Source organism: Sinocyclocheilus anshuiensis, unplaced genomic scaffold (assembly GCF_001515605.1).
Source record: "Sinocyclocheilus anshuiensis isolate Anshui unplaced genomic scaffold, SAMN03320099.WGS_v1.1 scaffold1101, whole genome shotgun sequence".
NCBI classification, from domain to species: domain Eukaryota; kingdom Metazoa; phylum Chordata; class Actinopteri; order Cypriniformes; family Cyprinidae; genus Sinocyclocheilus; species Sinocyclocheilus anshuiensis.
This window is the reverse complement of record NW_015558562.1, coordinates 333,774-348,643: the sequence shown is the minus strand read 5'-3', so window position 1 is coordinate 348,643 and position 14,870 is coordinate 333,774. Positions and strand designations below refer to the sequence as shown.

The 14,870-nt window shown below is 37.8% G+C and overlaps 1 protein-coding gene across 1 annotated transcript in view; it reads right to left on the bottom strand.

Moving 5' to 3' along the window:
• Window positions 1-14,870, bottom strand: part of LOC107679439 (arf-GAP with Rho-GAP domain, ANK repeat and PH domain-containing protein 1-like) — a gene marked incomplete at its 3' end in the record, with an annotated part of 52,661 nt that overhangs the window by 18,314 nt on the left and 19,477 nt on the right. Inside the window, exons 6-11 of the mRNA XM_016474983.1 lie at window positions 14,736-14,818; window positions 12,559-12,749; window positions 7,666-7,772; window positions 5,176-5,375; window positions 4,102-4,187; window positions 3,829-4,021 (exon numbers count right to left, since the gene is read on the bottom strand). Coding sequence (XP_016330469.1) covers window positions 3,829-4,021; window positions 4,102-4,187; window positions 5,176-5,375; window positions 7,666-7,772; window positions 12,559-12,749; window positions 14,736-14,818 — 860 coding nt within the window. The remainder of the gene's footprint in view (window positions 1-3,828; window positions 4,022-4,101; window positions 4,188-5,175; window positions 5,376-7,665; window positions 7,773-12,558; window positions 12,750-14,735; window positions 14,819-14,870) is intronic.

The window sequence follows — 14,870 nt, the reverse complement described above, 5'->3', positions numbered from 1 at the left end:
GAGAGAAATTCCTCACACACACACACACACACACACACACACACACACACACACACGACATCATACTGGAACACACATGAACACAATACAAACACACACATACCAGCATAACATTAACACAGTAAAGAAACACACTCATTCATTGGGAAATTAGTAAATCAGCCTCTGTGTGTGTGTGTTTTTGTGAGAGAGACACACAAAGCCGTCCATTGAGGAAGGTAAAACTGCTGCTACACAAAGAACGTGAAGAGAGACACAAATTCGTGGTCTCCTGCTCATTCTCGAACTCTGTATATTGTTGGGTGGGTCTGTCTTGGCATTCCTTAGTCTTGCAGCAAAATACACACACACACACACACACACACACACACACACACACACAGAGCACAGCACATGTGTGTCTAATGTAATGTGTGTGTCTTCCAGTAATACTAACATCATGTGAAAGTTGCAGAAAACCTTCAATCGGCCAAACACACACACACACACACACACAAAACATGCACAATTAAATAACACACTAAAAACACACACACACACACTCACTTAAAACATACACATTTAAAAAACACACTTAAAACACACACACACGCTTTTTTTAAAAATGCTCAAAACAAATGCAAACACTTAAAACACATACTTAAAATACACTTAAACAAACACAGAGTTAAAAAACACATTTAAAACATGCACACACTTAAAACACACTCTTACAACATTAACTTAAAATATACACACACTTAAAACAGACTGAAAAAACTGACTGAAAACAGACTTAAAACACACACACACAAACACTTAAAAACAGACTCTTATAACACACTCACTGAAAAAACACTTACACACAGATGTAAAAAAAAAACACACACTTAGTACACACACAAGCACTCTATCACACTTGAGACAACCTGACACATTTTAAACAACAATGACAGAAAATACTGCAACAACTCACCCAGCTGATTGGCACGAGGTTGAAAGTTCAAAGGTAAGCCCTCGACCTGTGAGTGTGTGTGTGTGTGTGTGTGAGAGAGATGTATAAGCGCAGTGCAGAGCCGCACAAACACACGCTGATGTGAATCACGGCCGACCGAACGACAGAATGAGAGAATGAGAGCAGAGGAGCCGTGTGGGCGGAGCCTATAGCTGAGTGGGCGGGGCCAGACTGCACTGGGGGTGGGGCTTAAGCACAGTCTGCTCAACGAACCTGACACTGTCTCTCTCTCCTTCAGTCTGATTCCTGAGATGCAGGAATGATTCAAAACAAAGGAAAGAGATTCAGGTTTCTTTCAAGAACAAGATTACAATAATATCAATACATCATATTTTAAAGGGAGGAAAAAACTTTTTTTGATCAAATCATTCTGATACTGTATTGGTCGCAGGTTGATGTCTAATACACAATCTGATTCCTGCAGATAAACCAGTGATGCAGAACTATGGGAAAGGGTCAAAGGTCACTCATGGTGGCCAGTATGATGCATCATAATGCTGTTAAAGATCACATGTCAGAGGATTCATTCTGCTGCATCTGTCTGTCTGTCATCACCCGTCTCTCTCATCCGTCTCTCTCTCTCTCTCTATGTGAGTGAATGGACTCTTTGTCCGTTTCTTCTCTTCCCACTGAAACAGCACAGAGGAATCCTGGGAGCTCATGAGTGTGTGTGTGTGTGTGTGTGTGTGTGTGTGTTTTTTAGGAAGCAGATCACATCACGCTGTGATTCGTTTTGTGTTGTTTTGGTAGACTGCAGTGAAAGCTTCCTGTGTGTGTGTGTGTGTGTGTGTGTTTTTTAGGAAGCAGATCACATCACGCTGTGATTCGTTTTGTGTTGTTTTGGTAGACTGCAGTGAAAGCTTCCTGTGTGTGTGTGTGTGTGTGTGTGTGTGTGTGTGTTTTTTTGTGTTCGTACAAATGAATCATCTCATCAGAACTTCACACACACACATCAGTGTTCATCTCAGACACAATGCTGATGATACTAGATAAAGTCCCACACTAACCGTAAATCCCACATTAACTGGTTGATATCAGTACATCAAACACTCATACAAATTCCCTTATGTCACAAGCCCACACACACACACACACACACACACACACACACACACACACACACACACACACACACACATACACAAACAAACACACACACACACACACACACACACACACTCACACTCACATACACACACACACACACTCTCACACACACGCACACATTCACGCACAGACACACACACACACACGCACGCTCACACACACACACTCACACACACTCACACTGGATTCTGAAAATGGAAACTGAATGGAATTTAAACATGCAACATTCTAAAGTAGCAGCATACTGCGGTTTGAAGCGTTTAACACTGCATACCATTTCACAAAGCATTTTAAAATTATAATAATCTATGCATCAATTTATATAGTGCTGTACTGGATAGCAATGAGTGGGACCTCCTCATTAGTATGCATTGTGCAATAAGTAGTAAGCAGCACACATCCATTGCTCATCATGTCTCATAGTCACACAGTACAGAGCGCTTTTATCTTCTGATGTTTATCACGTCGCAGCTGGACCAGAAACACTTTTAGACAGGACTGATGCCAAATGTAATTTTTTTATGAATGAAAAAGGTGTTGTGAAGAGGTGTCTGGACTGAAAATATGCAATGCTGAAAATGTCTTCTTTACAAAATAATAAATGGTGACAAAACTCTGGAAAACACATGTTGTGAAAATAAGACACGGGAGCTTAAGGCGAGACAAAAAAAACGGGGAAAATGGATAAAAAAGTAACAGATGTCATCATACTTCTCTAGCTGACTGATTACATTAAGAATTGCAAATATTTTTAGAGAGATGTTATGTTTAAGTATGCATGTTGAATAAAGCCAGTTTTCCAATTTTGGATTTCTCTTCTAATCACTACTCTTTTTATCAAACAAATTATTGAAAATAAATAAATTTTTGCCATGTTTTCAGGAATAAAATGTTGTATAAATCAGTGCTGCTGAAGTGGAGAAACAAACTCTTAGGCTGATGAAACTGGAATTGAAATCTACAGACAGTGGAATAAAAAGAACACTTAAAAGTGTATTTTTGATGTTTTCTTTCCACTAGTCTGAAACAACAGGTTATAAAATAGACCAAAATCCCAAAATTGACCAATGCATGAAAAAGCAATGGTTTTGCCAGTAGTGTCTCGCATTAAAACAGAACAAACCCACTGAATGGACTGTAATTCTGTCCTTCACAGCTTTGATTTAACTCACAAACAATAAAATGTGTCTTATATCTCGACTACAGTCTATATGTGACCCGGGAGCATAAAAGACACATTTTATTGTTTGTAGTCTATATGTGACCCGGGAGCATAAAAGCAGTCTTAAGTCGCTGGGGTATATTTGTAGCAATAGCCAACAATACATTGTATGGGTCAAAATTATACATTTTTCTTTTATGCCAAAAATCATTAGGATATTAAGTAAAGATCATGTTCCATGAAGATATTTTGTAAATTTCCTACCATAAATATATTAAAACTTAATTTTTGATTAGTAATATGCATTGCTAAGAACTTAATTTGGACAACTTTAAAGATGATTTTCTCAATATTTAGATTTTTTTGCACCCTCAGATTCCAGATTTTCAAATAGTTGTATCTCAGCCAAATATTGTCCTATCCTAACAAACCATACATCAAGGGAAAGCTTATTTATTCAGTTTTCAGATAAGGGATGATGAAATATGTCCCTTATGACTGGTTTTGTGCTCCAGGGTCACATATCATTACACTAGTGGTTTAGTGTGGAGTGTTTTGTGTTCACGCTGACTCACGTTATTGAGTTCTCTCTTGTTTCCGAACAGCGGGTGATATTGGCGGTATTTGCCCTCACGGTATTTTGCGGTGATGAAGCGACGTCGCTCCTCGCTGCTGCTGTTCAGGGTCAAGGCCTCGCTGGGCGGGACGTTCGCCGCCCAAAACTGATTGGCTCGTTCGTTTCCTAGAGCGAGAAACAGCTGGGACACGAGGAGAGGACTGATGAAGACGAGCGCAAGGACGCCAAGAACTAGAGAACACGCACATAAACTAAACACACCTGGATGAGATCTTCGCTCCAGACCTTCTTGTCCATTTTGAGACTGCGTACTTTAGATATGCTTGGACCGAGACCGCGATGCTCTCCTGTCACAGACAAACACACAGACAGCTGCAGAAATAGGGCTGCACCATTTGGGGAAAAAAAATATCAAATGGTAATTCTCTGGTAAAAACTACAATTGCAATTTAAATTGTGATAAAAAAACAAAAATAACAAACAAAAAAAAGAACATAGCGGGTTGTGATCGGTCAGCTGTCTCTGGTCGTGATCGGTCAGCTGTCTCTGGTCCTGATCGGTCAGCTGTCTCTGGTCGTGATCGTTCAGCTGTTGCAGGTCCTGATCGGTCAGCTTTCTCTGGTCGTGATCGGTCAGCTGTAGCGGGTCGTGATGGGTCAGCTGTCGCGGGTCGTGATGGGTCAGCTGTCGCGGGTCGTGATGGGTCAGCTGTCGCGGGTCGTGATGGGTCAGCTGTCGCGGGTCGTGATGGGTCAGCTGTCGCGGGTCGTGATGGGTCAGCTGTCGCGGGTCGTGATCGGTCAGCTGTCGTGGGTCGTGATCGGTCAGCTGTCGCGGGTCGTGATGGGTCAGCTGTCGCGGGTCGTGATCGGTCAGCTGTCGTGGGTCGTGATCGGTCAGCTGTCGCGGGTCGTGATGGGTCAGCTGTCGCGGGTCGTGATCGGTCAGCTGTCGCGGGTCGTGATGGGTCAGCTGTCGCGGGTCGTGATCGGTCAGCTGTCGCGGGTCGTGATGGGTCAGCTGTCGCGGGTCGTGATCGGTCAGCTGTCGCGGGTCGTGATGGGTCAGCTGTCGCGGGTCGTGATCGGTCAGCTGTCGCGGGTCGTGATGGGTCAGCTGTCGCGGGTCGTGATCGGTCAGCTGTCGCGGGTCGTGATGGGTCAGCTGTCGCGGGTCGTGATCGGTCAGCTGTCGCGGGTCGTGATCGGTCAGCTGTCGCGGGTCGTGATGGGTCAGCTGTCGCGGGTCGTGATCGGTCAGCTGTCGCGGGTAATGATGGGTCAGCTGTCGCGGGTCGTGATCGGTCAGCTGTCGCTGGTCGTGAATGGTCGTTACCTGCACATCGCTTGCAGAAAACCACAGCCAGGTTGATGGCGGCCCACTCAGGTTTGGCATCGCTGCAGTCGGCACACATCTGATTGGACGGCTCCGCCCAGATCCGCTCAGCCACTTCGTAATTGGACAAGGCCTCTGCGATAGAGTTGCGCATGGCCTCCACCCACTGATCCTTCAGCTGATCCGTATCCGCTACGAAACTACAGACACAGACCCGTCATTACGCTGCTCTCCAACATCTGCACAAACATTCTTAACACTGCAGTATTAACAATGCCAAAAATCATTAGGATATTAAGTAAAGATCATGTTCCATAAAGATATTTAGTAAATTTCCTACCGTAAATATATCAAAACTTAATTTTTGATTAGTAATATGCATTGCTAAGAACTTCATTTGGACAACTTTAAAGATGATTTTCTCAATATTTAGATTTTTTTGCACCCTCAGATTACAGATTTTCAAATAGTTGTATCTCGGCCAAATATTGTCCTATCCTAACAAACCATACATCAATGGAAAGCTTATTTATTCTGCTTTCAGATTATATATTGTAATATATTTTTTAATTTACCCATATGACTGGTTTTGTGGTCCAGGGTCACATATGCATAATAAATATACACAGTACACACACATATATTATGTAAACTAAAACTTTTATTTTGTATGCGATTAATTGCGATTATTCATTTAACAGCCCTACTTAATTGCAATTAGATTTTAGTAATTTTGTTATGTGCTTTTGTGATTTTTGCTAGTTTTTGTTCTATTTTTATTTTTAATTCTTTATTTTTACTTCCAGCGTCATCAGCTTGAGATCGGCCTTTTTAGAGACCGCCGATCAATCATCCCAACGTGATCGGTAGCCGATCAATCGGAGCACCCCTAGTATTTATATATACATAATAAATATACACAGTACACACACATATATTATGTAAACTAAAACTTTTATTTTGTATGCGATTAATTGCGATTATTCATTTAACAGCCCTACTTAATTGCAATTAGATTTTAGTAATTTTGTTATGTGCTTTTGTGATTTTTGCTAGTTTTTGTTCTATTTTTATTTTTAATTCTTTATTTTTACTTCAGTTTTACTTTTAGTAATATTTAGTATTTAAGTAACTTTCATTAATTTTAAACTAGTTTTAATTTTAGTTTTGTTTGTTTTTTTTTAGTAACACTTTTTCATCTAATACTTATATTTTAGTTTTTTAGTAGTTTTTTAGTAGTTTAATTTTGACCATATGTGAACAGGTTTCACTGGGGTTTTGTACTGAAACCCAGCGAGTTAAACGTGCATTTCTCACACAGATGACCTTCAGATTCACTGAGCAGCTCAAAGGAGGAAAATATACAAAACAGATGTGAGAGAAGGAGCCAGACAACACACACACACACACACTCTCTCACTCACTCTCACACACACACTCTCACACACACACTCTCTCACTCACACATACACACTCTCTCACTCACTCTCACACACACACACTCTCACTCACACACACACTCTCTCTCTCTCACTCACTCACTCACACTCACTCTCACTCACACACACACTCTCACACACACTCTCACACACACACACACACACTCACACACTCACTCACACACGCTCACACTCACTCACACGCTCACACTCACTCACACGCTCACACTCACTCACACGCTCACACTCACTCACACGCTCACACTCACTCACACGCTCACACTCACTCACACGCTCACACTCACTCACACGCTCACACTCACTCACACGCTCACACTCACTCACACGCTCACACTCACTCACACGCTCACACTCACTCACACGCTCACACTCACTCACACGCTCACACTCACTCACACGCTCACACTCACTCACACGCTCACACTCACTCACACGCTCACACTCACTCACACGCTCACACTCACTCACACGCTCACACTCACTCACACGCTCACACTCACTCACACGCTCACACTCACTCACACGCTCACACTCACTCACACGCTCACACTCACTCACACGCTCACACTCACTCACACGCTCACACTCACTCACACGCTCACACTCACTCACACGCTCACACTCACTCACACGCTCACACTCACTCACACGCTCACACTCACTCACACGCTCACACTCACTCACACGCTCACACTCACTCACACGCTCACACTCACTCACACGCTCACACTCACTCACATTCACACGCTCACTCACACACACACGCTCACACACACTCACACGCACACACACACACACACACTCACAATCACATTCAAACTCACACACAGTTATTTCAGCTTGCTGGATGACTCACAGTGTCTTGAATGAAATAGATGAAGAGAGCGTAAAAAAGATCAACAGAAACATGAATGAATGCATGACGGACGAAAAGAAATCTTGAACAGGATCTGAGCAGTTGAATAAATTTATGTGAATGAACAAATGAATGAATGAGTCATTTGAATGAACGAACAAGTGAAAGTCTCACCTGAATATACGGTACGGTGTGGTCAGATCAAACGCTCTCCGATCCACTTCCTTCACATTACCAACATTCATATCGATCGAGGTGATGCCGATTCCCAGACGATAATCCTACACACACACACACACACACACACACACACACACACACACACACACACACACACACACACACACACACACACACACACACACACACACACACACACACACACACACACACACACACACACACACACACACACACACACACACACACACACACACACACACACACACACACACACACACACACACACACACACACACACACACACACACACACACACACACACACACACACACACACACACACACACACACACACACGAAACAAACATCTTTATTTAGCTATGTAAATGGGGACATTTCTATACATTACTATGATTATCATTTTTTACTAGCATTTCTAAACTATAAATGTACACAAACATTCATATACAGTTTTAAATTATGTAATATAACATTGATCAATACAATCAGACAAAAGTAACAGCTCTCATGTTTAACACACACAAACATCAAAGAAAATGCAATTTTATAACAGTCCAGTCATGTCAAGAAACTGAATTCATAATTAAACCCTAATTTATAGTATCATTGTTTTGCATGAAAGACAGCATGTATATACATTTTCGCTTCTCAAAAGATGTAAGATGACGTGGCGGCATGAATGCGATCATTTAGCTCAGCCTGAAATGAATCAATTAATCATTTTATTTGCACTTCATGGTAATTGTAGTTAACTAAAATTAAAACTACAACCATAAAAAACTTGAAATGCAATAATTGCTAAGCCAAGGCAACATTTCTAATTTTCATTTAGTTTAACTTGATGTGCTGAAATAACATAAACTAAACTAAAAATTAATTTAAAAAAAAGACATCAAAAAAGTAACAAAAATGGCAAAAACAAGTAAATTACAAAAAAAAATCACTAAAATTAAAATGAAAACAGAAAAACTAAAACTAATGCAAAATATGAATGAAATATAAAGAGTATATCAATGCTACTAAAAAACACTGTTTTACTAGTCGTCTAAATGAACTGATTCACTGAAATGAATCTGATTCCTCAGCGCTCCATTAAAGAGCTTTTCCTTTTTTTTTTGTAAGTGTGACCTGCGGTTATCGATTTTTGCCGTTTTCGATTTTCTTTCTAAAAACTATAATTGACAACATATACAAACAAAAATCTACACTTTTTTTAAATGCAAAATTTTTTTTCACATAATAAAAAATTATTAAACATTACAAAGGTGCCAAGGTGCCATAAATGCATTTACACTGCAAAATTTCAAATGCATAGAGAATTTTCTACGATTAATGTTTTAAATATTTTTTAAACATACAAATAAGAAATGTTGGGGAAAATGCAATGATAGTTTTAAATATGAAACCAAACCAGTAGGTGGCGTCAAATGACTGTTTGAATGAGTGAGTCATTTAGTCCTTCATTCAACAGATTCGTTCAAATGGCCGATTCATTCAGAAACGAGGAAAGTAACTTCTGTCTTTACGAATGGGTTACTGAAACATTGACTCACTTGACAGGGTTTCTGCAGGATTTTTAAGCTTGAATTTAAGACCTTTTTTAAGACCCGCACAAATAAAATTAATACCATATGAGTGGGGCAATGTCTATAGTACCATATTAAACTGTAAAATTACTTCAAAAAGCATAATTTACAGTTCAGATACAAGTTTTCACAAAAACAACAAGTTTTATAAATGATTAACTTTACATTTCAGCCTTTAAAACATTTTTAAGAAAATGGACGAGTCAAAAGTATTAATTATTACATTAATTTAAACAATTATTATGAATAAATTGCTATATAAATTAAATAACATAAATTAGGGGTGTGCGATGATGACAAAAAATGATATCTCGATATTATCTGGGATTTTATCGATAGCGATAATTAGACGATATTTTGCGGAGTATGTTATTGTGCTGATATCTTAAGGACTACCGTGGACAGCTGACTCCTCAATTTTTTTTATATTCTTCATATTCTGTGGTCAGTTCACAGCAGTGATAGAAATTAATCTTTTCCAACAAGTTTTATGGGCACTTTTACCTTTAAGCCATTTTTTCTAAAGGTGTGCATCATCTTTTGAGTCAAATTCTTCCATTTGGGCTGTTACCGAAATTAATCTTTTCCAACAAGTTTTATGGGCACTTTTACCTTTAAGCCATTTTTTCTAAAGGTGTGCATCATCTTTTGAGTCAAATTCTTGCATTTGGGCTGTTACCGAGCAAATTAAATCAGTATCAACTAAATGTATCTTTGCAATGCAGAGGAAACACAGAAGCTGCGTTAGAAGTGGCATTTAGATGTATTTACACACTGTTTAATGCAGCTCTGAGGGACATGGAATACTTTAACCTGCAGTTACAAATGCATAAATAATGTTTTGATATTTTAAACATAAAACATTGAAAACTGATGTTTGAAATCATTTTAAAAAATGAAAAGATACTTTAAATGTGAAATTAAAACCGCCAGCAGGTGGCAGCAAGTCACTGTTAATAAGTGAGGCATTGCGTTTGAACCGAATCATTTAAACGGTTGATTCATTCAGGAACGAAACGCCGTCATGTTGCTCAGAGACACAAAACAGCGCTGTGGCTGTGTTTGGAATGATTTTTTATATTTTTGGAAATATGGTGTCTAAAACATAAGTCTCTTAATATTAACGTCTTGTTTATTGAACTGTTGTATAAAATCAATATCACATTTGTAATCATGTTGACTTTTGGAGAAAAAAACAGCACTCTTCGTGTGATATTAACTATATGAAATTATATAAATATATACATTTTCTGCCCCCATATCTTGAATTATGATATCATTCTAAATGCATTTTAATAGACTGATTCATGCAGTGAAAGAACGCACTCTAAATGCGCACGCGGACTAGTTTAACCTATGTTAACTTACTAGACTTCATCACGTAATGTATGCGTGCACTCTGTAGGTGTGTTTTAATTGCTTTTCGCGATATACTCGATAATGTCAAATCGCACATCATTAAAACTACAATTACGATATTATCGCAGACCATACATATCGCGCACCCTACTCTGTTTAGATTTTTATAATGCATTGTCTTCTTATCGATCCACCAGTTCACATTTAAAGCTCTGCGTGTTTGCAGGGTAAAAACATGGGTCGATTTTAGCGTGCAGCACTCGTGTTTATTCAATTAAATCACAGCCTTTTGAAGTTTAATCGTCACATTCAGCCATATCGCCATTCTGGTCTTTCCGTCCCCAAATTTAAGACCTCTTGAAATCATAATTAAGACTTTCTTGTACAATTTAAGACTTTTTAAAGGCCTTAAATTTGATACAACTAAAATTAAGACTTTTTAAGACCCTGCGGAAACCCTGCTTGATTCGTTCAAAAACGTGGATTCATTCAGTAACGAAACACCACTGTGTTGCTCGCAGACACAAAACAGCTCTGCTGTGGAACTATTCTCATCAGCGAAATTGAGCAAAAACAGTCAATACTGTGTCTAAAATGTAAGTCACTTAATTCTAACTTCTTGTTTATTGAACTACTATTGTATAAAAGCACATTGCAATCGTGTTGACACATTTTGGTTGTGCAATGTTGCGTACCTAAATCATACATGGGTCAATATCACCATAGACTGCCTTACAACCCTCGCAATACTCACACATTTTGGTCTTAATTTCCCATTCGCTTTATGTCATAAATAGTAGACACTTAAGTACTATAAAAACATATTAGCTGAGCTCCCACACATTTTTTTTTAGAAAATGATGGGCCATTATTCAAAGCATAAACCATAAGATATGTCCACCCTGTCATGGACACATATATTACTGTTAAATATGTTTTCATTGCAATATTAAGATGCAAATTATATTTTCTGAAAGGTATGATGTCCCTTTCCAAAAATGTGTTTGCTTTCAAATTATAAATACATAAAAGATTTTATGTAAACCATGTGTTTTTTGTTTGCATATTATTGCCCCCACACCTAGCTATTGAACCCACTGGATTATATAGATATGATTGAATTATTATTTAAAATAGTGAATTATTATTTTAAAATGCCCATCCCTTCTATCCAATAAAAGCATTCTGAAGTCGAGTGAGCTGCTGTTAATGCTACTTAAGTCTGTATTAAAGTCAGTAGTGTGACTAGTGTTAGTTTTATTTCTGAAGACAGACAGATTGAGGGTTTACCTCTGTGTTTTTGTAGAGGAAGACTTTATCCGCACACACCACCGTGTAGAGTTTAGAGCGCAGGCCGCGCAGCTCAACCCTCGCAATACTCACACATTTTGGTCTTAATTTCCCATTCGCTTTATGTCATAAATAGTAGACACTTAAGTACTATAAAAACATATTAGCTGAGCTCCCACACATTTTTTTTTAGAAAATGATGGGCCATTATTCAAAGCATAAACCATAAGATATGTCCACCCTGTCATGGACACATATATTACTGTTAAATATGTTTTCATTGCAATATTAAGATGCAAATTATATTTTCTGAAAGGTATGATGTCCCTTTCCAAAAATGTGTTTGCTTTCAAATTATAAATACATAAAAGATTTTATGTAAACCATGTGTTTTTTGTTTGCATATTATTGCCCCCACACCTAGCTATTGAACCCACTGGATTATATAGATATGATTGAATTATTATTTAAAATAGTGAATTATTATTTTAAAATGCCCATCCCTTCTATCCAATAAAAGCATTCTGAAGTCGAGTGAGCTGCTGTTAATGCTACTGAAGTCTGTATTAAAGTCAGTAGTGTGACTAGTGTTAGTTTTATTTCTGAAGACAGACAGATTGAGGGTTTACCTCTGTGTTTTTGTAGAGGAAGACTTTATCCGCACACACCACCGTGTAGAGTTTGGAGCGCAGGCCGCGCAGCTCCAGGTAACCCTTCATCTCGTAGCTCACGCAGGGGTTAAAGGTCATATCCAGACTGGTGCGTGCGCGAGACGCTCCGACACAGCTCTTCAACACTGTCACCCACTCGCTCCGCTCCACTGATACACACACACACACATTCACACAGATCCACACACACACACAGTGAACACACACACACATGCACACACACACACACACACACACACACAAATACACACACACACACACACAGATACACACACTTCAGTCATTTCACTGAGCATACAGCGTGAAAGTGGCTGTGTTTACACACACCATCATATTAGCATGTATGATATATGTGTCCCGTGCTGGCAAAATGAGTGTGAATTTTATTAATTTTGAGCTACACACAACAAAAAGTGAAAAATTACGATTTTAGTTGAATTTGAGGTTTTCACAAAAATGAGTTCATCAAGCCCTCGTCTAGCGATCCTAATGCTCCAAACAGTAATTAAACATCTAAAAGTATCTTTATTTGTACGTTTTCTGAGAGGAGTATCTTTTCTCCGCTCGCTTCTCGCTGTGACTATCACCCGATAAATATACACATCTACACAGAATTGCAGTATTTAAGAATTCGTGCAAACATAATCTGTTAGGTCTTAAGTGAACGTTTGGGCAACTGTTGGGGAAAAACATCTGATGTGTAACATTATATTAGATCTGTGTATTACAGTAGGTATTAATATATCATCCGTCTGTCGCATTAATGTTAATCTAACAATAAAAGAAAAGAGAGAATCACTCGCTGTTCTCGATTTAACTGCTTTTGTAGTTTTCATAATCAGTTTATTTGTAATGAATACACTAAAGGGATTTTTACATTTGATTATTTGTTTTTCTTGAATGCTTTTGTTAAATGTAAAATGAAAAAGGTAATGCATTATATGATTCTTTCTTATGTTTGTTCTACTGTTTTTTTTTGTTGTTGTTGCATCTGTTCTTATTTATAATAACACAGTCATTTTTTGTTCGATTCCAACAAATCATACATCATTTTGAAGGTCTTTTAATTGAGAATATGAAAATAAAAATAACTCATTTTTGCTCATTGCGACTCATTTTGCCAGCACGGGTCTCTTTGAGTGTTTGTTTAACTCTGACTGTTACTGCAGGGTTTCTCAAACTGGGGTTTTGTGAGTTGATGAAAAGCTAACAAGTCATTAAATCATGAAAAAATTAAAAACAAAATTAATTATCATAACAATAAATTAAAATAAGACATGTTTTTGATTATTCTTCACCAGAAAGACATAGTTTGTAATAATTACAATAATTATAAATTCATAATTTTATAATAACAATTTAAAATAAAAACAATCAAAATAAACACTTACTTAAATATTCAATGTTATTAATATTATTATTTATTATTTAAATATAGTATAGTAAATTTATTTTGTTCATTCTTTACCAGAATGACACAGTCTTGTGTTGTTAGGCCAAATCATTTTAAGTAATTAATTATTTTAATTAATTAAAAAAATAAATAAAAAATAAAATAAATTAATTATAATAGTAATTAAAAATAAAAACAATCAAAATAAACACTTATTTAAACATTAAATGTTATTAGTATTATTATATTATATTATTCTTTATAAAATGAAAAATTTAATATTTTATTTGTTTATTCTTCACCAGAAAGACAAAGTTCTGTTTGTGAGTTTGTAACCGTGTTGTGTGCATGTTGGTGTGTATTTGTGTTGTTGTTTTTTTTTATATTAAATAACTAATTTAATAAAATATAATAAATAAAATATAATTTAATAAAATAAAATAATTTTATAATAAACATTTTTATTAAAAATAACTGATTAATAATAATAATAATATAATTAAAATATGAATATTATAATATGATAATTAAAATAAAGAAAGAACTCTCTCTCTCTCTCTCTCTCTCTCACACACACACACACACTGACAGACACACACACACACACACACAGGCGTTTAATCGTCCCATCAGCAGCAGATGTTAAAGGACGCGTGCGGTGAGACGCATTCGTTCAGCACTGAAGAACAGCAGGTCTTTTCACATGCCACAAAGAGTTTGATTCTACACACGTGACTTTAACCAATCAGAATCACCTTCTCAGTGTCGAAGTATCTCAGGTATTCGGCATCCAGTTTGACCCAGCGGCGCTGGTATATCAGAGACCTGCACACACGCACGCGCACACACACACACACACACACACACACACACACAC